The sequence below is a fragment of the Tachysurus vachellii genome, chromosome 15 (genome assembly GCF_030014155.1).
Source record: "Tachysurus vachellii isolate PV-2020 chromosome 15, HZAU_Pvac_v1, whole genome shotgun sequence".
Taxonomy (NCBI): Eukaryota; Metazoa; Chordata; class Actinopteri; order Siluriformes; family Bagridae; genus Tachysurus; species Tachysurus vachellii.
In genome coordinates this window covers 11,104,194-11,130,172 of record NC_083474.1, presented here as the reverse complement: position 1 = coordinate 11,130,172, position 25,979 = coordinate 11,104,194, and the positions used below count along the sequence as shown (strand labels likewise).

The window sequence follows — 25,979 nt, the reverse complement described above, 5'->3', positions numbered from 1 at the left end:
TGCTGAATGTAATTTATATTAATGAATAGGAAAGTGTGAATGAACAGCCTATAGTTTAGTCCTGATCTGCAGTTTGGTTTTCAGATCTTTTTTGGGAATGCTGTAAAAATAAAAAAGTCCAAGCCTCTATAGTCAGGATTCTCAAAGTTGGCCTGTTTGATTGAAGACATTTAAACCGAGTCTGAAGAAATAGGATCTGGAATAATTGTACATTGATAAAATGTACAAATAGTCTGTTTGGTCATACTCTAATGAAATACCTTAACATTTGGAAGACGCCCTTTTCCCGAGAGACTTACATTTTTAACTTATGTTATACAACTGAGCAATTGAGGGTTAAGGGCCTTGCTCAGGGGCCCAGCATTAGCAGCTTGGTGGACCTCGGACTCAAACTTCAGAACAAATGAATATCAGAAAGAATCATGGAAAATGAATATTGTGGATGACAGATTTTGTAATAACCAATACAAAACAAGTCTGCTTGTGCATGAGTTTGTCTATGAATGCAATTTTTAGTTATTAATAAATGCCATTGCTCAATACTTAATATGTAATACACTAACAGTTAGTGTAATGTCATTTGTCTAGGGTTATGTCACTCATTTTCTATACAACTGTTTCTCTGAAATAATTTACAGCTTGTCTTAAAGTGTAAATTTTTGCTTTTGCCTTTCAGTTGATGAGATGCATAGTCACCCTGATGTGTTCATGGATGAAGACTCTGCTCCAGGTAGTGCTGCATTCACCTCCTGTGAGGATGAAGCAGAGAAAGCAATGAAGCAGGGGGTGGATGTTGACAGCAAGCCCTCCGGCTGCAGGGAGAACAAGCTAAGCCTCACTATCGCCAACAGTGAGTGTGTGGGAAGGCACACTCTATTAATCAATCTAAACTCTTCCACACCCACTCAGAACTGCTGTGTTTTATCATGCCAGGCATACACTGTGAGATGTAAAGCAGATTTGGTCAGTAACAATCAATCTTCACAGTCAGGCTGAGTTTGAGCTGCATCAGCTCTTGCTTGATATGGGAAAGTAGGCACAATTAATTGCCCAAGCAATCCCAAAAGGCCTTTATCCTTTATCTCTTATGGATAAAGGCTAACACATCATTCACATATTCATCATAGAATGTGAACCCACCCAACTGTATCTCAGAGAATCTGTTAAGTAGACCATTGTCACAAGAGAGCATAGCCAGTTATAGTCTTTTTGCTACTGGCTATGGTATTATTCGAAAGTGAGCATGTGATCTCTGAACCACAAAGTAAATGTGTTTCTTGTGACCGTTCAGGAGCTGCCTAAATGATCTCTGATAGAGTTATTAAAAGGCTTAATACACCAGCCTGGTTGACCAGCAGGTACCAAGGTCTGTTCCAAGGTCTGGTATTCAATACTGAGCTGTCTCTCTAGGTCAACTTAATTTCCCAAACACATGCTGATTACTTTAATATAGTTCCTAGGTATGAATGAGTACTATTCAACAGGCTCCAAATCCATTGCCACTCTCACAAGCATAAAGCATTTACTGCAGATAAAGGAATGAATTTCAGATGGATGCCGTGTGAGCAGTTTCTCAGTAAATGTTAAGTCATGAACTGAAATCGGCGCATCTGCATGTGGCAACAATGATTACAATTGTTTGATTGAACTGTAGCAACAAGCCACTGCTATTCTTCTAACCTTGAACTGAGCATGAGTAACGGCTTCTCACAGATAAGCGGTGCTTACTATTCATGCTGAGAGATAAAATGTCTTTTCCAAACGAAAATTGTCAATATAAAGAACTGTGTACATAACTGTTTGTATTTCATACAACTTGAGGATTTCAAATCATCATGGTGTATAAGCTTTACAGACTGAGTGATTAAAATGTGCATTGTGAGCTGTCATCAAAGAATGATTTTAAAAGGCATTTACTGCGTGCCTGGTCATATTCATTCATCTGTGTATTTAAGCCTATTATACAACACATTACCACTTAGCTGGCTTATTGTGTTGAAAGTTTTAATGTGACATTGATTCACCTTATGTACAGCAGGTTTAGTGAGACATTTATAGCTTCTATTTAATGATATAATCAGATGATTGTGCATAATTGTGTATGAAGTATGATTGTTCGTTGTAAGGCAAAACCATAATGTAGACCTACTGTATTGTGTGTGTTTCAGTCTCCAGTAACTGGTGGGGCTCTAAACGGCTGGACTATGCTCTTTATTGTCCTGATGTATTGACTGCATTCCCCACTGTGGCTCTGCCTCAACTCTTCCATGCCTCTTACTGGGAGTCTACTGATGTGGTGGCCTTTCTGCTCAGACAGGTAACACATAAATTGAAGAGCATTTCTTAGCATATTATTTATATATGGAAATATTATAGGCTTCTATAACACAGAATGTACATTTGCTCACATTGGTTAAAAGAGGCCAACTGAATAAGAGTTGTTTTCTACTGTTTAGTGTAAATTAGTATCATAAACGTACACCTGGGTTAAGGAAGCAATAGAGTATTAAGAACAATTGTCAGTAGTACATTTTCCCTTCTGCGACTACAAAAAAATATTAATTTTCAAAATTATGTGGCAATATTAAGGTTCATTCACCCTTATTGATACTTTACATAATTAGGCTGTATTGAGAGTAAAAGCTTCTTACTGCTCCTGAATAGCAGCTCTAGCCTTCACACAGTGTAACATTATGTCTGAAAGTACTTTTATGAACTATCACATTGTGAATAGTTTCATGAAATATTTCTAGCATTACTTTTTATATGGTTGATGTGTCACATATTTCTCATTTGGCACTACAAAGGTTAGATTGATGTGAAAACAAATTTGAAAAGCAAAGTAGTTCCTTCTCAATAAATTCATATAATCAGACAAAGATTTACATAGTGTATTATCCTGATTATGAACAAAACAGTGAAGCAAGCTTCTACAGTATTTGTTTAGTAGACTGCCAGAGTTTGTTTTTGAGCTGAGTGATTTTGCCAACTGTCTGAAATAAGGCAACAGTTATTTGTGTGATATTGTTTGAGACAATCAAATAATAGGGCACGATTTCATTGCCTTAAAACACCTTTCTGTAGAGCAGATGCTGGCTGGCTTCCCACCTTGCTAAGGAAGTGTGCTCATTGGTTGCCAATGTGTGTTTGTGTAATTGACAGGTGATGCAGTGTGACTATGTGAAGGCTCAGGAGGCAGACAGCTTAGACCTCACCTGCTTTTCCCCTTCCAGCCCCAGAGAGAAATGGCTACGAAGATGTACACATGTTAAGTTAAGGGTGAGTGATGCACAATACACCCATGTATTAGCATACATAGCAAATTGTCATGCCTGAACATGGATGTGTGTGTGAGTGTCTGTGTGTGTGTGTGTGTGTGTGTGTGTGTGTGTGTGTGTGTGTGTGTGTGTGTGTGTGTGTGTGTGTGTGTTCCAAAGGGTTGTTGTAAACCAATTATCTGGCATGTTTTTACAGTCTCTGCTGATCATTAGTTATTGAGTGACTTAATTAATTCCCCAGTTCCCCAAAAGTCTAAAAATGTTTAACTGCCTCATTAAAAACAAATCTACTCAGTCAGGACCCTTGAATACTGAGGGCTAATGATTGATAGAGCAGCTAACAATGAGATCATGAATCCATTCAATGCTGTCACTTTAAAAATAATCTCAAAAATAATTTAAGGTATATTTTTTATGTAGGCAATTATTGCAGTTACAGTACAGTGGCGTTCCTTCATTTAATTCTCAAAGGCTAAGAAAATGTATACATTATTTAATCTGGTAGGTCAGAATAAAATCAGTGTCATAAACATGCTTGGGATACTCGTTTCTGACATACTATATATCTTTAGTGCTTTTTGACAAATTGAATCTTCCTGCTTCTTGCTAATGATTTTTAATATCATTGCAGTTCTATTACATTTTAACAAGCAAAGGAGAAGTTATTCTGTATCAACAAACCTGATGATGCTGTGCTTGTGGACATACACAGCTTTTATGTCTGTGTCTTACAGCTTCTAAATCACTTTCAGCCTCACTTTCAGGATCTTCACCTGTCTCTTCATGCTTTACTGTTCCCCTCACTCTCCAAACTCTCCACCTGACAATTCAATCCTGCTTTCTCACATCTGGCTCATCGGCTCTCTTCCCACAGGAATAATCTGGCTCTGTCTGATTTTCTGCATTGTTGCTTTTTTTGGAATAGGTACACATTATTCTTTTGTTTCCTCTTTATTTTGAACGATAGAATGTACAAGTCTGTGTGTCATGCACTGTCATGGTGTGTTTTCTGATCTAAACGTTGAAATGTTATACAAATTTAATAGTTTTTTATAAAATTTTCTGCTAGAATTACACAACTAAATTAATGTCATAGGGAAGTCAGGGTAGTTGTAAGACATACTCATCTATATATTTTTCCCTTTATAACTTCTTACATCTTACTTGTTAGTTTTTTTTATGGCTTTTATGGCTTCCAACTTACCTAAGTACAAATATCTGCATTCTGATCCAGACAGGAGACCATAAACCTCCACCACCATACCTGGTCCAACTTTGCCATCATGTGATCAATATCTATCTATCTATCTATCTATCTATCTATCTATCTATCTATCTATCTATCTATCTGTCTGTCTGTCTGTCTGTCTGTCTGTCTGTCTATCTAACTAACTAACTAACTAACTAAATGAATAAATAAATAAATAAATAAATAAATAAATAACAGATTCAATTGAAGTATAATTTGTTTACATTTTGTAAAATAGAACCAACCAATTAACAAAACTATATAAATAGTTCAGTAGGCAAACTTGATGAAGAATGTCTGCAGGAATTTTTAGGGACAGGTCAGAATTTCTTCAGGAGAAGATGGATTTCCAGATTAGATTATATCTGCAGGAATATAAAACCAAACACAAAGCCTAATAAACAATTGCAGAATTTTACCCTCAACTAGACACAGGATAGGTAAAAACCTGCAGGGAAAATGAACACACTTTTACTATTCTCCTACCACAATGCCACAATGAATCCTGACACTTCAGTCCAATAAAAACTCTCTCTCTCTCTCTCTCTCTCTCTCTCTCTCTCTCTCTCTCTCTCTCTCTCTCTCTCTCTCTTTATATAAATAAAACCTCAATAAATCTTAAATAAAAAGGTAATATTCTACATGTGTCAGTGTACTGTTGCTTTAATATGACAGTTTGCCAACCTTATAAGAATGTGAATAAAGAATGTGGGATTAATGTGGACCCATAATCGTTCATGCCCAGTGCAAATGCGATTTGAGGAGAGGCCTATTAATTTGAAATGGAGACAAGACACCCACTTTTGTACTGCAAATTTAAGCATTAGTCTAATAACATCTTGTTTCTTTTTTGCGCTATTGTAACAAATTTTGTAGATGAAAACTAAACCATTTTGCTTCAACAGAACATCACTGCCAACCACAGAGTGAATGATATCATTGCGACAGAGGAAGGACCACAGACTCTGGTTGGTCGCTTTATGTACGGTCCTTTGGACATGGTCTCTCTGACAGGGGAGAAGGTATGAGAACAATGTTTATTAGCCCAAACTCCAGAAATCACTTTCGAAATCTTTAGTTTAATATTTAAAAATATTAATAACGTATATATATATATCTTCATCAGGTGGATGTGTATGTGATGACTGAACCACATTCAGGACATTGGGTGCACTTTGACACCAAAATCACCAGCAGCAGTGGCAGAGTGTCTTACACAATCCCGGACAGCAAAAAATTCCCTGTGGGAGTTTATCCTATTAAAATGGTTGTTAGGTATGTTGAAGAACATATTTATTTTCACAAGTACCTGGAATTAGTTGCTTGTTTTTTCACTGTTGCATTCCTTATCAAATTGGAAAGATTCCTTTAAGGCTGTCTGTGTAGGCTTTGGGTTTCAATAATTTCTACACTTTACTGAGCAGTAGTTTATGCGGTAAAAGATTCGATTTTAGAGACATTAATGACATTTTGTTCTCACCGTTTCTTTCTTACCTCTTAAACAAACCCTACAGGGGAGACCGGACAAGTGCAGACGCTTTCATGACTGTGCTACCACAGAGAATGGAGTGTGTAGTGTTTAGCATTGACGGGTCTTTTGCTGCTAGCGTCTCCATCATGGGCAGTGACCCTAAAATGCGTGCAGGTGCTGTGGATGTGGTCAGGTGAGTATTAATAGATAACATGTAGAGTATCTGATTTAAGAACCTACTTATTTCAGATTATACTATAATCTATAAAGCAATATTGATGTAGTGAGTATATTTTAATGTTAATGTAATACTATACTTTAATTAGACACTGGCAGGACCTTGGATATCTGATCATCTACATCACTGGGCGTCCAGACATGCAGAAACAGAGAGTGGTGTCTTGGCTTTCCCAGCACAACTTCCCACAGGGCATGATCTTTTTCTCAGAGGGTTTAGTGCATGACCCACTGCGCCAAAAATCCATCTTCCTTAGGAATCTTATTCAGGAGGTAGAATGCATCTTCTGTGCTTCAAAAACAACTCAGATGTGCTGTCTTATAGGCACCAAAGAAGCTTTGCTATTCTTTATATCTTTTTGATCTTTACATTCTTGATCTAGTAATTGAACTGGCCCCAGAGAACCTCTTAAAAAATAAGTTGAACTGGGGTAAATTTATCATTCTCAGTCGCCAGACTTGAGTTAAACCATCACACAAAATAGTGTTAGTCTGTGAAATAGCCATGTTAGAGTGTGTTAGAGTGTGAAAAGTACTGCTATATATACCATGTGTCATCCATATTTGGTTACAGATTTGCAACTCATGGCATTTTGAGAGATTTAGCTATTAATTACTAATTATTTCCTGTCATTGTTGCCATTAGAATCAAACTATGTGTGATTTGGTCATTTGTTTCTTACTGGTTAATGATTTGCCATTGGTTTACATAATCACATTACTAGTGAGTTTAGCCATTTTTCAGTAAAATACATTTTCAGAGAACTCTCTACTATTTGGCACTCCAGACACAATCAGCCAGGATCTCAGTCAAGCATTTTTTTCCTTTAGATAAAACAACATCTGTATTGATTTGATTTTCATTTAAAGTAGGGCTACATTAGAAGTCGGCAAAATAACAGGACACTAAATATGGACAGGTGATAAAAAGTCAGACAGCATTTATTAACTGCCCAGGTTAGCATATTTTCCTAATAAATTGGCCAGTAAGTGCATCTCACATTTCTGCCAGAACTTACATTCTCCCCAAGCCTGAAGCTACTTTCTTTTGTCATTGTTAGTGCCACATTAATATCAAATTGGCCTACGGCTCCATGAAGGACATCTCTGTCTACAGCATGCTGGGTCTCAGCCCCAACCAGATATATATAGTGGGCAAACCATCCAAGAAATACCAAAACCAATGCCAGGTGAGCTAACCAGTATTATGTTTTGATGTAGACCATATTTTCTGGGATATAAATGTAAAATTCCCCAGCAATCTGGACACTTAAAGGCAAAAAAAATCAATACATGTCAAGATTTCATGAATAGGTCATGGCATCTTATTGGCCTTAAAATATGCTTAGGTTGCCATAGTAACTGCAGGCATGATTTTTATTGAAACTCATGGCTTAATTTCATTTAATAAATGAATAAATATGTAAAACTCTAATTTCCATGGTTTTATATTAAATATCAGTATATTTAGTATACAATGTAGTATTGCTATTGGTGTGTTAATTGTGTAAAAAATTATTTAAAAGTGGATTATCGGAAGTTCAGCACCTGGATGTCATTCAGTTTAATGGGTGCAGTTATTGTTGGAAATAATATAAGGTATGCTTGTAATAAACTAATAATACTTATATAAAAATATACAATCTGCACTAATGTATAAAACTATCCAATCTGCACTATTTACATGTGTCCCTCCTCATCCTAATTTTACCCTCTGTTTATACTGTCCTGTCTAGTTTCTAAGTGAGGGTTATGCCATGCACCTTTCCTCACTGCAGTTTGGCCACCAGGGCCGATCCCAGAAGACCTCATCCATGCGCATGCTAATTCGTAATAGCTCTTTTGGCCTTTCAACAAAACCAGACTTTAATCCCAAGCGTACACTCCTTAGACGTACCATGTCTGTTCAGCAGGCTGAGCTACCCAAGACACTAATTCCTAAAGCAGAGCGCTCCCAAAGTCAGCCTGAGTCTGATAAAGACCACATGTTTGGAGGAGGAATAGGCCATAGCATGTTTCTGCTGGGGAACATGCACCCAGGCAACACCACCCCCTGACCACAGAGAGAATAAAGAGAGAAGGAGGGACAAGAGGAGAGAACAATGTCCAGGTAAGCCCCTTCTCTGGTGCATACATAAAGTAGCTTAGTTGCCAGGAAGTGTGAACATGTTTATTCATCACCTACAGCATGTTGTTTATGCTGCATCATGAAATCATGCTAGCTGTAAGCCTGAAAGCTATTAGCAATTTATTTATTTTGTTTATTTTTCCAAATCCTAGTATAAGGGTATTGTGAAAATATGCGAAAATATATGGAACATAATATTTCACACAGCAACGTATAACTCAATGTACTTGATGCCACCTAGTATGCACATTCACACACACACGCGCGCACGCACACACACACACACACACACACACACTGGGTATGTGGACAGCAGTCTGATGCTTCAATAAATCAAATAGTAATTTTAAAATGCTCATCCCCACACTGACTATACTGCAATACACATGACAGGGTTTTATCTAAGCATAGCTATAGCTCATTAGAGCCTGTAGGGAAAGAGCTGACACCTTGCTGTTTGACTCTGTACAGCAGAGCTTTTTTCCAGCCTCATTGGTATTCACAGACAAACTCAGAGAGAGCTATTATTAGGAGCAGGTATTCTGTGGTCAGAGCTCATGGTGCTTCCTACTCTGTAAACAGAAATCTGTATGCAAATATCCAGTAAAGCTGAATGCGGTGTCCTCTTATCTTTAAACTTATTGCTCAGGCATTCTCCAAAACTAGCAATTATTTTAAAGGAAATAATTATTTTCTTCATGAGCTATAAGGGATCAGAGGTTGTATGCTTATAGTGTATGCTTATTGTCTATAATGAAGTACTTAATATACTTAAAACCTAGACTCAGGAGGGATTATATGTGGATATGCTCTTTAGTTCCCTATTCCTCTTCTGTAGCATGATAACCATGAGTGTGGGAATGGTAGGGGTGTGAGGACTGTAAGCTATCTAGTAGAGAATACAGCTCGCATTGTGCAGAAGTTAGTTTTTAATTAGGGAATATGTTTCTGTCCATGTATGTAGATTTGTATTATATACATTATTTCATAAATGTTAGACTATACCATAATACAGAACCTATATCATTATAATCCACTGAAAAGTGTTTAACTTGGCTACACTGTATTGCTTAGAGACATTTGTGAACAGAAAAAAAATCATCTGTTGTGTACTGTGGCTGCGTACCATGATGTGAAATGACTGATGTTACATGCATTTAAGCTACAGAGTCCATAGCTGTGCTATAAAACTAATTACACCTTCCTGCATGCCTGGCCATGACCTTCTCTTCACCCTAATACACTGCAGACCTTGCATCTGCCTTAGCTTGCTCTGCCTCTATCTTGGATATAATACAAAGCTCATCCAATGTATTTATTGCAATTAATATATTTGCTTATTTAACTGAATACATCAACCCTCTCAAATAAGCAGAGTTCAGAATATGAGCCTAAGCTCAGAAACATTTGCTCAGTTGAGCATTTGTGACTGTGGCACAAATATAGATTCTCAATAGATTCCCACTGAGTAAAGACTCAATATTGTTGCTAGGCTGGAGAACGAGCAGTGACATGAAAGATTAGAGCCACCGTTTCAGTGTAACTGCACTTATAGGCATAGCTGCTATCTGTCTGTCTGTTTGTCTGTCTGTCTGTCCATCTGTCTGACAGTTGGGGTTGCTTGAAAGGTTAAAAGACAAAGGTTTTCTTGCATATTTCACAGTAATACATTTTATAGGCATACTTGCTATTTAGGGTGGAAACATAAGCTAGAGCTTACAATCATTTTAAATGCTGTGGTAAAATAATGATACTCAATTAAGCTTCTTGTAATTATTTTCCATTGGGTTGTGAAAAACTGGTAGTATATTTTATCTGATACACATCAGCCTTTGTGTTCCTGTATTGCAGTTCTAAAGGGAGAGGTGAAATTTGTCCATTGTATGAAACAATTCCACCCAATTACCTTTCCAAGGACCTCCCTGTGGACTGACCTCTTTCATTACCTTATCTACCACTGTCTGCTCATCTGGCTTCACATGTCAGTCATAATACAGCAAGATATATTGCTGTAATATGCCCATAGTGGTTGGAGTTTGAGACATTTTGTGAAAGGATTGCTAAAACATTTTGAGTCACTGCTGCTGAGTCTGGCTCCTTAGAAATTGTGTAGCTATTTGTTGAATCCATCATCCTGTCATTGGTTTAATGAGGGCTGAATCCTCTTTCTCTCTGTGTATTCAAGAGTGTGCAGAGCCATGACAACAGGAGGCAAAGGTTCCTCCCATCTGGGTCCTGATCAACGATTTTCAGGCATGCTTTAATGGGTTTTATCAGTCATTCCAAAGTTTCTAAAGATTGCAGGTGGCTGGATGCAGTCTCTGCTTTACACCTAAGCTTCCTGAATTCACAGTGTGTCAAGCTTCACATCAGACAGTCCACACTGGACAGCTGCATTTCTGAATGTGTGGCAGAAGAATGAGCACTTTGATTTTAGTCTGTTTGGCAACACGAGAATTTAGTTATCAAGTATGAGTAGGCGAATTAACATTTCTGAGTTGTTTTTTTTTGTTATTGTTAGATATTTTTTGGCAGGAAAAATTATTGGAAATAGAGTCTTAGAGATGGATACCTGTTTTATTTTGGCTTGACAGTTCTTGGACTCAAATATTAATAACTGTTGAAGTGGGTTGGCTTTACTAACTACTGAACACATTTATTCGGGCTTGAACTTGGAGCTGTTAATCAGCAATGCTACCTGCTATACTGCTGCACCACCAAGATGTGAATCAAGCTTAGAATAGGATGCACTACACATGGTGGATTAAAGTGGCAGAATTGCGAGTATAAACAAATACCTCTGATACATTTTACTCTGTCAAAAGGATACATCATTTGCACATCAACTGTTCCCACAGGATTTTTTTCTAATGCCTCTGCTGTGTTTGCATCTAACAAAAATGTTTCCTGGGACCACTGTGTATCTAATCTCCTCAACTGTTGTCTCCCTTCGTTATGTATGATACACAACAAACAGTCTTTTGTACAATAAATGTTCTTTAAGCAAACCTAGATCTTTCTTGTGCTCATTCAGTGTTCCTGAGAGATAAATTAAGTGTCTGTTTTCCCAGCTTTGCATGAGATATACGGTGTAGAACCTTCAGCAAAACCATATAGGTTGGATGTGTCTGAGATAATCTTTTTGAAACAGTTATGCTTCACTGCCTGGTAAGATGTCAAACACAGGAATCATTGGCTTTTTCCACAGATTGCATCACCCATACATCAGATGCAGTTTCACTTGATGTACCTGCAAGAAGCTCACATATAGGACTTTGTTTGTAGCTACAATTTCCAGCTCAAAAGCAGGTCATATTTTGTGTTTTTTTAAAGCATGAGCTGTACTCCAACCCCTTCAGAAATGTGTTACCCATAAATGTCAATTTTAACCTCTTTTGTACCACTAAGAGAAGCAATTAATCTAGTAGAAAATATATTCCTCTATTGCATAAGTAAGTCATCTACGTTACAAAGTAAAACAGAGGAGGAGGAGGAAAAGTACATTGATCTTTCTGGTGGTGTTCCAGATGAACTGAATGTCAACTCAATTAAAAAGAAATAAAATATGTTTATAATGTCTTCGCTGATCATCTGTGCCTACAGGTTGAGAACTTTTTTGCACAGTTATGTTTACCAAATCTCTTTATGTTTCTTAAGGAGATTATGCACAGCAAAGAGGGAGGATCAATTATACTCCCTGCTGTTTTTAATACATTTTGAAAACAGATTGAGCTTTCTGAAATTGCTTCAATTGGATTGTGAGAACATTCTTTTTGCCTTAACATATTGTTTGCATAGTATATACAATCACAGTGTTTTCCCATGAACTGTAAAATGAAATGTTCTCAGATGTATGTTGCTAACAGGTTGGAGACCACTGTTTTAATGTCCTGCCTGTTGTGTTGCTTGCCTGTTTATTAAAAATGAATGTAATGATATAGTTACTGCTGTAATGATAGATTCACAGTAACCGGTATTTTATATCCACATTTTCTGTTAAGAGACAGGATACTGCATGCTGGAAGAGATGGACCTACCTGAACCTACTCCCTGAACCTGCTGAGTACAAAAGAATGGCAAGTTCTTGGAAAATATTCAAATGCTAAGAGGAACAGAAATACCTGCATCCGGTTTTCTCGCAAAGTAGAGATCAGCAACAGATCCTGGACTGTAGGGCACATTCCAGTCCTGGACTGATAGGTAAGACCCTTGCCAAGTAGATCTGCCAGTCTTTAAGACTTGATTACGTATTATTTTTATTTGCTTAGAACATGTTTGAATTTGAGTATGAGAACTGGAAATGTGTGAGGCAAAAGTCAGTGTTGCATAGTACTTATACTGCATGTCTCACATTATCCCCAGACACCCCCAGTGCCAAGAATAGGTAAATGGGACGTTCACCCAGGGCCATGGCCTTGAGGAGGCACCCTGACTAGGCATCAGCTAAATTTATAGTGCTAGATTGTATGGGATGTGAATATTAAGGTTCTGCAGTAACTAAGAAAAATGCAAAACCCCGGGGAGTTCTTAAAAAGGTTTTTTAAAGCAGATTTTCTAGCATGCTTCTTTAGGTTTATCAGTGAGACGCTCAAATGAGGACGGGGCATAAAGCAACAATTATATACAAAAACATTACAAGATTTTGAGAGTGCATATAAGAATGTAAGGTTATTATTTCGAAAACAATCTGCATGTGAATTTTATTTTATTCGTATTCACTCTTTAATTGTACTCTATTTAATTGTATGGCCTTTTTGGGCTTAGAATTAAATGAGTGGAAACTTTCTTGGACACCTGATAATCACACCCATTTGTGCTTTTTGAACCTCCCATTTCATATTTAGTTCCTTTTTGCTGTTATAAAAACCTCCAAAGTTATTCTGCTAGATTTTGCAGCGAGATATAGAGATTTGATCATTAGTGAGGACATTAGTGAGGTCAGGTACTGATATCAGGTAGAGGAGGCCTACAGAGCAGCCTGTGTTCCAGTTCATCCCAAAGGTGTCTACTGGTGTCAAGGTCAGGGCTCTGTGTAGTACATTTGAATTTCTTACACACCAACTTTGGCAAATATAGACCTTGCCTTATGCACAGGGACATAGCCATGCTAGAGGAGAATAGTACTTCTATTAAAAATACATCCCATAAAATTGTGTACTTCCAATTATGTGATGGCAATATTTTGGGGAAGACTGTCTTTTTGGTGTTATAGTCAGGTGTCCACAATTTTTGACTTTGTAGTGTATGTAACATTACATGTGGTATAAATTTTGGAGATATTTGTCCTGTATAAGGTACATTCATGTACATTCCCTCTCATTACATTACAATGTGCAAACCAGTACTGCAGTTTTATTGACCATTTATAGTGTTATTGGCATGTGTTTACAATATGCCCACTGGCTGAGATTGCTGTTCAATGTTGTGCATACTCCATGTATCTGGCACAACACAAGTGTGCATGAGTACAGTGATAGAGAACCTCATTCTGCAGAGCAGTTACAGACAGGAAATCTTATGATTGATGCATTTAAGCTGTGATCACCACCATCCCAAATAGACATCTACCACTATTCAATTCTTTCAGTTTTGCTCTTGAAAAATGCTTAATGTCCTGCAGATTAGGTGCCGATTATGCACTTTCTTTTGCATACACACATCACACACAAGCAATATAGTCCTGACAGCCTAAAAGCACTTCAAACATTAGTGCTATTTTCTATGTAATTATTAACACTACTGTATTTATCATGGTTGCAGTGTGCATTAATGGCTGCACTAATCTAATTCTATAAGGTCTCTTTCTTGGCAGAGTCCATGAGGCTGTAAGGGAAAAAAAATGGTTCTTTAATATTCCTTAAAGAGAGCTGAGGTTATTTCAACTATGCGATGTTGCAGGAATAGAAATGATTCTCATTTCAACACTGAAAAAGATAGCATTTCTAAATGTCATCAGAAAGACTCATATTGTAAAAAAAATCCAAATTTCCAATGACCTACCATCAGAAGATAAACTCATTCACAGTTGTGAAGTTATTCTTAGTGGTTGGTTAAATGACAAATTATTATACACAAGGAGGCAAAGTTCCCTGACAGGGAAAGGGTGAGCTCTATGTCTATTTCATTTTGCTGCTTCCATTCGGTGCATGGCACACAGATTGCAATGAAATGAGATTTCAGAGTGGGAGACTACTGAAGTACTTTAAGTCACTGTGACCTTTGGCAAACCAACAGGTGAACATTTTTGTTGGATTTATTCTATCTCTGTGTAGCTGCAGATCCTCTGTGTAGCTGTGGTGCCTCTGTGTAGCTGCAGAACCATCGGAGGCCCAAGCCTACGCGACAGGATTTTTATGATAAAGTTGCAGAGACTGTCTCTACACCGTCCTTATCCAGAGTATGCAGACACCACTTTCAATTTCATCTCCTTCTTCTTCCTTACAGCACTGTGTCCAATACAAACTCTTTTTTTTCTTTTTTCCTTTTCCTTTTTTTTTATCCTAAATAACATTTTTTATTTCAGAAAATATCATTTTGTACAGTATATTATATATATTTACATAAACATATGTTTTTCTGTATGCTTGCATTGTTATGTGATTTTGTATGATTTGTTGACCTGTTACTAGACATGTTACTAGTTTCTGCACATGTATCATCATTCAGATTTATTTTACATTTATTTTTTTAAACCAAGGATTTCATAGTAGTGGTGACAGCTTTGTTATTTCAAAAGTCCCTTTACAAACAAAACTATTAAATATATTTATTTGCACATAGAATAACCCTTATTTATAACTGTAATTAATATTACCAGACAACCTGGTGATATTCACTTTAATGTGTAAATTGAGAGATTTCACTCCAGTAGTATCACACACCTTTCAATACCATTTAATGTAAAGGCAGAATAAGAGTTAAACTAATTAAATTAGTTCCTACTCAATAATCATTCATTTATTCTTTCATTCGTCAGTAATTACTTTATCTGGGTCATGGAGCATAGACACTGATGCATCTCAGGCAGGTATAATCAATGTTAGCCATCTTGCTTCTGTGTGGAAGCTCTTACAAGAATCTCAGTGCAGATCACAAAAAGGAAGTGTTTAATCATTGGATGTCCTGACTGACACTACAATCTTTATGGCTCCAGGGCTATTTGTAATGCAGCTCGATGAGAATGTGTTGCAAGAATTTCCGCAATTGATGAGTTTTCAGACACAACTGGTTCATGGTTCTACTGTATATTGTTAAGGGCTTGCAATAATAAGAGACCTGCTGAACCTCATATCTTTGGTTGCTTGTGAGAATTGAAAAATGTTTCTATATCTAGTATTTAAAGAAAGTTTACACCCCGATCTTTTACAAAATCACATAGTTGAATGTGATTGTAATAAAATACCTGATGGTACAGTCATAAATTCAGAATTTACTGATTTGTCCACTGTGATTTTGCATGTACAAATATTGGTTATAAAATGTTTAGTGTTTGACCCTTTGAGCCTCAATTTTGCATCAGTAACTAGAGATTTACTGCAGATTTTTTTTAACCATGTGATGATGTTAAAATGTTATAAAGGGCCCTAGCTCCAATATCATTTTTTTTAGCCGAGTCAGATTATTTCAAATCCAATTATTAATTATTTGTCTTATTTCTAATATTTTTTATTCAAAGTATGCCAGCAATAGATTTTTATAGTTATTTATAATATATAGTGTCATTACATACTATAAGTTTGTGCTTACTACATATTTGACTGAAGTGCTGAATCTAAAAATGCCTTGCTGCCAATGAAAATCAAATGAAAATGAAAATAGTAGATGCACCGTTTTCATATTTGCTTGTATAAACACTCATTTTGTCTGCATTCCGTATCGTCAAAGCTAATACCAAAAACATTCATAAACAATAATGTTATGAAAATTGCTTGAATTCATTTTAAGGATCTTTTACATTCCTAAATATGGTTGTAGTTTTTTTTTCTTTTTTTTCCCCTGGAATTTCTGTCAAGTAATATTTTATACAATGTACAAAATATTGTCTTTTAAACACGTGTTGAAGTTTCAATTTATCAATCATCTAAGAGAGGATAGAAAAATAAACCTGATCTTTTTATCATACCTCTTCCTGCAGTAATCATCCTGTGCTCTAGCATTACTCATTATTTTCCAGGACTGCATGCTAAGTTCTGAAATTACCTGCTGACAAAACCAATTATATGTTCATAGCATCTGCACTCCTTTACTAATACCAAGCTTCATTTACAGTAATATATGTCATGGTACCCCACTGGTTTAAATATGCAGCCTAGAATGAATGTATGAATCTGTAGGCTGCTTTTGTCTATAGCATATAGCTCAGCATTTACACACATATTCACACACTCATTCACACCTAGGGGCAATTTAGTGTAGCTAAATACTCATATTGACCTATATGAAGTTTTCAGGACTGTTTGAATAAACGAGAGACACAGACATGTCTTATCTACTCCAGTACATTTACGCGGGGTTTATCTGTAAATGGAAAGAATAGAAACTGAAATTATCCATCCTATTTCATACCTTTACAATCAGTTAGACTCGTACTCTGAGCATGAAGATGAGGACCATGTCGGTATTTTGCTTTCTGTGGAAAATTTGTTTAAAAAAATTCTGAAAAAATAAACTATCTCAGTGAGAAAATAACCAAATTCAATTCCTTGTATACACAAGTGATCTTGGTGAATGAAGCATGATCAGAGCTCTCCTCATTTCTCTCCACTTCCCACAGCAACCACACAGGTAATGAGCAGTGTCAATATTTTTTAAATGTTTAAATCATAGCCGCAATGGACAGGGAATTATATACTTGAATGGGAAAGAGTTTTTCTTTTTTTTTTTTTACATATATATCAGAATAGAAATAAGATTTCCAAGCATTGAATAAGAGCCCTTGTTTCTCTTTAAGTTATTCTTTATTGGTTATTTTCTGTGTGGTGTTGCAGCAGTTACTCATGGAGGAATGTGTGGGACTGGAGACATGGGTGTGTGCACATACGAAATAATTTATCATTGTTTCCTAACTGAAACTGTCACATCTTTATTTTATTTGGGCTAGTCTAAAAATGTATTGAGCTGATCCTTTGTGTAAAACGTACAAGAATAAGGTCATCAGATTGTTCCGTTTCTTTACACTGTACTAGTAGATCATTGTGTGAGTTATGGAGTGAGGATCAATAAATTATTTAATTTATAAATGATTTAGATATAATTTATAATAAATATATTGCACGCAATACAATAGAACTCTCTGAAACTTTTGTGACTACAATGGGGGAAAAAAACAAACAAACAAACAAACAAATAAATAAATAATGAAATGTTAATTACTTTTAATGACATATTTACTGTAACATAATTCTTGCTCACATTCAGCAGGATCTCAAATGCAGGAGGAACTTTAACCCAGTCTCAGAGAAGGCCCTGTAGCCTCTGTACCACAGAAGCTGTTGATCCTGTTCTACACGGCCACTGAATCAATCACCACGTCTTTCATATCTGTCTAGTTCACTTCTGCAACTTCACACTTCAAGCATATCTTGTTACGTGTAGAGAAAATCATTGGCTGCCATACTTCCAGACTTAAACCATCCAGCGTGATGAAGAAGACACGTAAAATCATCGCCAGAACCTCTCATCCCAATCATTCTTTATTCTAGTGTTTTCCTTCACAGCAGAAGCCAAGATTAAGCACCAGCTGACACCTGCACCCCCTGCTAGTAAACAAGGACCCTTCTCATATTCATTTCTAATAAACTGCAAGTGCACTTTATGGCAATATCAGTCTGAGTGTAACATTTGCTGCTATGATATTTAACTGCACTTTTTCCAGGCAGATTTGAACTGTATAATGTTATTATTATACATTTATATATGTAAATATGGCATGTACCACATATGGCCTATTGTGTTCAAGGTGTTGTCCTACCATTTGGAAGGTTGCCTGTTTGAATCCCAGGTCGACCAAGCTGCCAATGCTGGGCCCCTAAGCAAGGCCCTTAACCCTCTTTTGCCACACTAAAGGCAATTGCTGCAGTACTAATCTTAAATTCTTAATAACTGTGATTAATTATTTAATTTGGAGCATATAAGCCCAGCATGGCCATGTCCTATTTGTTGCTCATGTTCTGTTTTTGTAGTGTCTAGCTAGAAACACTGAACAAACTAATATTCATGCTATACGCATTCATGTTGTCTGATTTAAATAATCTGCAGTGCTACTCACAAGCCCAGTGCTCTCGTTAGTGCTTGCAGTTGCTGGCTTGTAAGAAAGCCAGTCATAACTAATGTGTGCATCTCGCCATATTTGATGCATGACATCTAAATGTTTTTTTCCCCCATAAGTGTCCTAAATACAATTCTTCAGACTGTACTTGTTTTCTATCTGTCTGATTCTTACTCTGTTTCTTTCATTTTTTATGAGTTTTTTTTTTCTCATTTCTCACATTAGTGCATACATAATGTAGCACCTTTGCAAATAATAACTTACCAGGTTTTGCACACAATACTGTAGTTTAAAGGGTTTAATGTTTGTCACTGTCATTTCTTGTTATATGCAGTTGCAGAAGATGCTATTGCATGATTTCTGTGTCTATATTATCAACAGATAAAGACAGTGTTCTAATGATTTATTGTTTGAGTATGATTTCCACCTCCACCCTTTGTGGGATGTGGTAGCTTAGTGGTTAAGGTGTTGGAAGGCTGGTGAGTTTGAATCCCATGTCCACCAATCTGCCACTGCAGGGCCCCTGAGCAAGGCCCTTAACCCTCAATTGTATAAAAATTAGATAAAGTTGCTCTGGATAAGTGTGTCTGCCAAATGCTGGAAATGTTGTGTAAATAATGTGTGTGAAGTTTGAATGTTTTTCGCCATTTCAGGGGGTTCCACTGTGTACTCCCCAGTCCAAAGACTGTTGCTGTATACTAATTTGATATCATGTTTGCTGGATCTGTGAGTGTATATGATTGTGCCCTGTGATGCCATACATGAGTCTCTATAAAAGAAAAGCACAACCTGTCTCCATGAATTATGATCAAAAGCTTAAAGACACCTTTCAATAAAATGTAATGTTTACATCCATAAACAAATTCATAAAGCTGTGAAAAAGATTTTTAGAGAAGGACATAGTACTGTTTTTAGTTCATCATACTTTAGTTCTTCATGCTTTAAAACAGCAACAGAGCAAATTTAATAATTAATACAAATCACCCAAAGAGCTCAAACACAAATTACCCGAGAGACACAGGACTTGAGTCCTCTTGACCAAGCATACACGCACAGCCACCCAAGTCCTTATATAAGAAGTTACAAGTGTAGTTCATTAGATATTTCCCAGAGTATGGAAAAAACACTGGACTAGCTCTTGAGTGTCTCTTCCAACTCCACTAAGCCCTTCTAGAGGGTAAAAATGTCAAGACACATTCATGTTGAATAAGCAAAGGCCAAACCTGCTGTCTTCAGCATATACAGTATGTGAAGATATGTGTAGTATACAGTATGCAATAGCATGGCCATGTGTATATTATCTCTTGTCCAGTCATGCAGTACTAAGCTCTAAACATTTACTCCCTCCTGGAGCTTGGACGGAGTCCCATGGATAAGCAATACATGGCCTACTTGTTTGATAGCAAGGATTTGCTTTTGATAAGACATGTTAACTGTTGCATATTAGTTTCCATAATTAAGTTTTAATTTTGTGGGCTTCTCCACCTGCATTCCTTGTATGGTGCTTTTCGTCTTAAAAAGACTAAGGGGAGCCTAGGTATTAAAAGGAATACATCCTCAAGAATAAACTGGAAAACACATTGGGGAACCCATAAGATCAAGCACAGAATATCTGTAGAAAGTATAACTCAAGCTCAGGTTCAGACCATGGAGCTGGAGCCATGTGGTGGCAATGCTACTCGCTGTGCCACCTTGCTGCCCAGTTAAATAGCATGTGGGTATTAATTATTAGGGCTCATGAACCTCCATGACATTTGTCTACTTTGTGCATGTGTTATTCTTAAGTGCATGTGCAATGTCAAACGCACTGTGAAGCACTTTGGTCAGCCATGTGGCTGTTTGTAAATGTGCTATACAAATAAAGTTGAACTTGAACTTGAACTTGAACATTTATATATTTCTTCATGATTGATAATATTGCCTGCACTCCTAGAAAAAGTCCTAATAAAATATTATGCCGTCAAAAATCATTACAAGGCTCCTGCTGAAGACATAAGTCTACATTATAGGGTAAGACCCTTAATCTAGGCTCAATAAATATACCTGATGAGTGGGTCACTGGGCATTTTCACAAGATAGCTTTAGCTGTGCAGTGATCTGAAAGAAACATGCAGGTCAATGCACATAACTACATCCTAAACTGTCTCCACTCGACACCTTTTCCCTCCTTATTAGAAGTACAGTACGATATCCTCTGCATCATTCTCAGTTCTCAAGGATTAAAAGGACATAAAGGAAAATGTTTTCTGTCTGCTTCACTGTCTTTACTCTACAGATGGATGGTAGTTTTTTGTGTGTAGTGTTTTTTTGTTCTTAGTTTTCTCAAGCACATTCATTTGAACAAATCTGGGGTGCATTCCAAAACTCTAATGGATGACTCTTTTTTAATTACTTGGGCCTTTGACCTTCAGAGATCAGTATGGCATATTGTATGCACTAATTCATAAAATGCACTCAAAGAAATCAATGAATGAGGGAAGAAAGGAAACTCAAGGATATCTACAATACACAAATGCCTCATATGCACAAGTCCTTTCTTTTCATGTGTATTTGTTGTAAGCCTATGATATGTACTGTAAAAGTATCTTAACTCTACCTAGTTCTATCAAATTATTCAACAATATAGAACCAAACATAATAATGTTAAATAAATACAAAATGTCTGTCAAAAAGATAACTTGGATACAGGTCAGTTAGCGTCTGTCTTATGTTTATGATCCATATGAGATGTCAAGTATTGTGAAGAATCTTGTTTGGGTTAAAACATCAACATTTAAGTGCAACACATATAATTATGTTTTCATTACTCGTTATAGGCCTAATTACTTTACTGTACATATGAGATCTGTTAAATAGTACAGCTCAGCAGCGTGTCCCCGTAACCTGTTGCATCAGTGAGCGAGTCTCATTTGGTAAATATGTATGTTTGTCCTCAATTTCTTTTGTCCTCATTTCTTTTCCTAGCATCCTTTGTTCTGTTGAGGAAGGAGCTAAGAAAAGTAAGGAAGGGAAGTAAGGTAAGGAATCAAGAAGGTGCATTGTTAAAAGCAAGATGACGTACGAGATGAAGTCTCCAGGGACACATTTTGACAGACAAGGTTTGTAAATTATTCCAGTAAATCATCTGTCGCAAAACACAGTTGCAGTATTTGATCTGCATCAGAATCAGCTGTCACTGTTTAGTTTATATTACATTTTTTAAGTGTCGAAAAAAATGACAGAATTAAAATTGGGCAGAAGGACACACATATCCCTGGGTTCCAAGCATGTTCAGGAGTGTTCATTTTAAATTGTTGTGCATTGCTTTCATTTTTGGTGTTTCTGAACCTTTGTGTATTACATGTTTTAATTTCAGTCCTTTCAGTCTCCTCTAGGGAAAACAGCCTTATGGTTATAGCCTCATAGCCCTTATCATAAGGGTCTCTCATCATCACCTGAAGGTTCTTCAATTCATAATTGCATTAGAAAAGCTTTCGGATACCAGCTTATAAAAAAAAAAAAACATTTGTTATATACAATGTTCAGAAGTGTCTTATAAGGGTCACTAGAATTGCGATCTCTTATTGTTGCATTATGTTTGTGTGCTTTAATTTTTAAAGGATTTACCCAAATCCCTTTGTAGGGTCAATGAAAAATATTCTCTCTCTCTCTCTCTCTCTCTCTCTCTCTCTCTCTCTCTCTCTCTCTCTCTCTCACTCTCAGCTCTCTCTCTCACACACACATGCACACACAAACACCTAAGCCTATTCAATTTTCTGTCTTGCACTCAAACTGTTCCATCCCTCCTCCTTCTTTGTTATAAATAAAATCCAGAGCTGGATTTCTTTCGTCTCTTTGTCTCTCTTCCTTTTTTTTCTCTTGCTATCATCTTCCATCTCTAACAGTTTCATAGTCTCTATCTAGGCCATATTGAACAGATCCATTCCTTTTGCCTTCATTCACTAGTTATAGCATTTGGCTTATGTCTTAAAAGTCTTCCATCCAGGAGTGGTGAGACAGGCTTTTTCAGTTTGTTCTGCAATACTTTGTTCATTACACTATAATTCAGATTCATCTAAAATAAGCATGACAACAGGAACTATGTCTCTTGCTAATAAATATAATTGCTGCATGTACAACTTTTAATGAGTTTTCTATTAGATGATGCTAGGCAGGTCATTAACGTTCATATTTTTACCTAGAAACCAATGAATATATGAAGATGGATAACAGGAGGTAATATATACATCTGATTTCCATTGGTCACACAAGAAGGAAGCAACTGGTATTTATTTGTACAAAATAGTGTTTTTAACTGTGACCTGTGGTCAGTGTGAGGTTTAGACTTATTATTATATTCAACAGTTTGGAAGAAGTTACACTTTTATGAACCCATTTTTACAGGAAAAAGGCTGTGCCATAAGGCAGGTCATTAAGACAAAGAATAACACAATTAAGTGGGAATGTGACATTTGTTGCTTCATGCTGCCACAAGGCTCCTCACTGAACAACTGTGCATAATTAGTATTTTCAAGGTTAAGTGTTATTGATATGTGCATTGTGTTTTTATTGGGAAGTATCCAGAAAACACAGGAGTGAAGACACAGGACGACAAGTGATTACAAGCAACTTTATGAATAAAACATCAAAAATAAAAGGTGTGGGGCAAAGCTGGTAAAATTCAAACATTAATCAAGGCCCTGCAACAGAGAAAAGTCAATGCTTAAGCTTAAAGGCAAAGGCACAGCATGACTGCCGAGCTAAATGCTGAGACTGGCAGTATCAAGCATTGTTTCCTGCTGCATCAGAGTCCATGAGCAGCAAATGAGGTGAAGAGGATAATGGTTCCTTTTCAAAGTTATGTCCTTCCATGTGAGACTGAATAGGACAAAGTTGGAGGCTTTGTTATCAGCGGTTATAAATTTAATAAAAACCCTCAACAACAAGAACACTTACAGTACATCTTATAACTATTAGAGCTTTGGTTTGGCCAGTTGCACAAATCTTAGGACATTCTGCACCTGCTTCCTTTTGTACAGTTTATTTTTGCCCATAAAAGTGTGTCATGTATTTAATTTCCTTTTGACTCAACTGGACTGTGTTGTGACCTGGCAACCGTTGCCTGCGGGGAAAACAAACAGAAATCTCAGGGTACAGAATGCCTAAAACTTTGAAGATTTGTTTGTCTTTGACAAGACAAAGATCATAAATCTCTTGGCATTATTCATATAGCATAGTGTTTATTAGGGTAAGTGATATTGTGTGTGTGTGTGTGTGTGTGTGTGTGTGTGTGTGTGTGTGTGAGAGAGAGAGAGAGAGAGAGAGAGAGAGAGAGAGAGAGAGAGAGATTCTCTCACTATTCTCTCTTCAAATATTTCTGTCACAATTCCCACAGTCTTCTCCATTGTCATGACTGAGATCCCTGTTTTGATGTTATGATTTATTTGATTCATTACATCAATAATCAGCTAGTATTGTGTTCTGACTATGCCATTCCAAAATATACTATAATTTATCAAGATTAGTCAGTGTTCAATCTATGGTTGAGTCTTGTCACTGTTATCTACAGTTATTTATTTCCAAAAGTAGTGAAGGACAGCAGGCTTCAAGCAGAGATGTGCAGCTCAGAAACCTAGAGCACACATTCAGAAGATGAATAGGTGTCATTCAAGTTCCCTCTTCATCTTAATGAAATCGATCTCAAGCAAGTTCCTCTGCCACTTCTCCTGTCAATCTTATTATTTCATCTCCTCCTGGAAAGTAAAACAGTGCAAAGGGAGCCATGGTACAAGCACCATCACTATGCAACATGTTTGCATAATCCCTGGAGCATTAGACAGGAACCCAAGGCACCATCTGTGTTTGAAGAAGAAGAGAAAAGTAAAGGAAACAGAGCATTAGACAGGAACCCAGGGCACCTCTGTGTTTGAAAAAGTAGAGAAAGGACAGTAAAGGAAACAGAGAGCATAACAGAAAGTGAGAAGCATTAGACATGCACTGTCACGCAGATTCCCAGGAAAAAATTGATGGATTTTCTGAACCACATTCACCCTACTAGCATTAGTGTTTGTATTTTCCATTTGTATTCCTGATACAAATGTGGATAGATGTATCTCCATGGCTGGCTTATCATGTAGGCAACATCAGCTAATTAGAGCAGAGACACCAGATGGTTACATCTGGACTTATTTATTTAAGTAAAATTATACACCAAGGCATTTAGAGATTTCACAATTTACAGTACAGTATTGGTGCTATCTGGTCCTGGTCCTGCTAGCTCCATGTCAGGGAGTCATCATGTCACTAAGCTCTGTGTGTGACTGCTGATATTGAAGCTGACACAGCTGTTGAAGGAGAAATCATTTGGTCATGGTAACCATTTAAAACTCTCTTGCCAACTGATGCACTCATGAATCTATGAATCTGCTCACACACACGCTCACACACACACGTACACACACACATTTATCTTACTATCCTTGTTTTCTAATAACAAACCTATTGGTGAATTTATTAATTAGTGCCAACTGAAACTAACTATAATCTATACACAGTAACCGTGAGTAAAGAGTTTTTTTTATAGAACAAACAAGCAGTCGTCCGCAATTGTGGGCAGCTACCAGAGCAACCAGGTCAGAAAAACCTTTTCCACCAGGGCACAGCAACTCCAAGAACATGTGGAAGACCTGATTGGCTTGGAACCTGACAATCACTGATGAATCCTGCTAGTAAAAGGTAATAGCAAGTGAAGGGAAGTGTTGCATGTAACAGATGGTCCAAGGTCTAAATTCAATGCTAAAGCACAATCACAACATGTAGATGTTTTAAATCTTAATGCAATCCTGATTTAGATTTAGATTCAGAACATCATGTTAATATGACTTGGTTATAGCAGTAAACATTTCTTAATAACCTCCTTGCAATACATAGTGTCTACAGTATGACTTTTAGGATGTCTGTTGATCTAGTGTCTTTGTGTGTTTGACACAAAGTGCAGTTATGATGAAGCTGTGTATCAAGCAGAGTGGAACACCTGCCACTGGCAACACTCCACCTTGCTTGCTATTACTTCTTATTTAAAGGATAGAGCAGTGATTGTCATTTCCCAAGCCAATTAGGTCTTCCACAGCTTCCTGCAGTTCTCTGATGGATACTGCTTCAGTGACCTGATTGCTCTGGTCTCTGCTCACGCAACTGTTGACAACACTAGAGTAATGAAAATGTTTGTCACAGGTGTCGTACATAGCTGATGAGATTGGCATTACCATTTATTTCAAAATCCTCCTCTCATCTTAAGACAGAATTCAGTTTGTATCAGAGCATTAATGGGTGTCTTATTAGTAAATATGCCTGATTAAAAGCACTCTTGT

The 25,979-nt window shown here is 36.9% G+C and overlaps 1 protein-coding gene across 8 annotated transcripts in view; it reads left to right on the top strand.

Annotated features, from left to right (window-relative positions):
- Positions 1–18,749, top strand: part of LOC132858262 (membrane-associated phosphatidylinositol transfer protein 3-like) — a 53,375-nt gene extending 34,626 nt beyond the window's left edge. For 2 of the 8 annotated variants that reach the window (XM_060888526.1, XM_060888518.1), the window contains 11 exons: positions 677–850; positions 2,169–2,317; positions 3,163–3,279; positions 5,433–5,549; positions 5,654–5,802; positions 6,042–6,191; positions 6,325–6,508; positions 7,297–7,425; positions 7,972–8,345; positions 12,365–12,563; positions 14,636–16,484. In XM_060888526.1, the coding sequence (XP_060744509.1) occupies positions 677–850; positions 2,169–2,317; positions 3,163–3,279; positions 5,433–5,549; positions 5,654–5,802; positions 6,042–6,191; positions 6,325–6,508; positions 7,297–7,425; positions 7,972–8,292 (1,490 nt within the window). In that variant the 3' untranslated portion in view covers positions 8,293–8,345; positions 12,365–12,563; positions 14,636–16,484. Of the gene's footprint in view, positions 1–676; positions 851–2,168; positions 2,318–3,162; positions 3,280–5,432; positions 5,550–5,653; positions 5,803–6,041; positions 6,192–6,324; positions 6,509–7,296; positions 7,426–7,971; positions 8,346–12,364; positions 12,564–14,635; positions 16,485–17,078 lie in introns of those variants that run through there. The other 6 variants (XM_060888524.1, XM_060888523.1, XM_060888521.1 and 3 more) reach the window with 6 other exon arrangements.
- Positions 18,750–25,979: the final 7,230 nt, after the last annotated feature.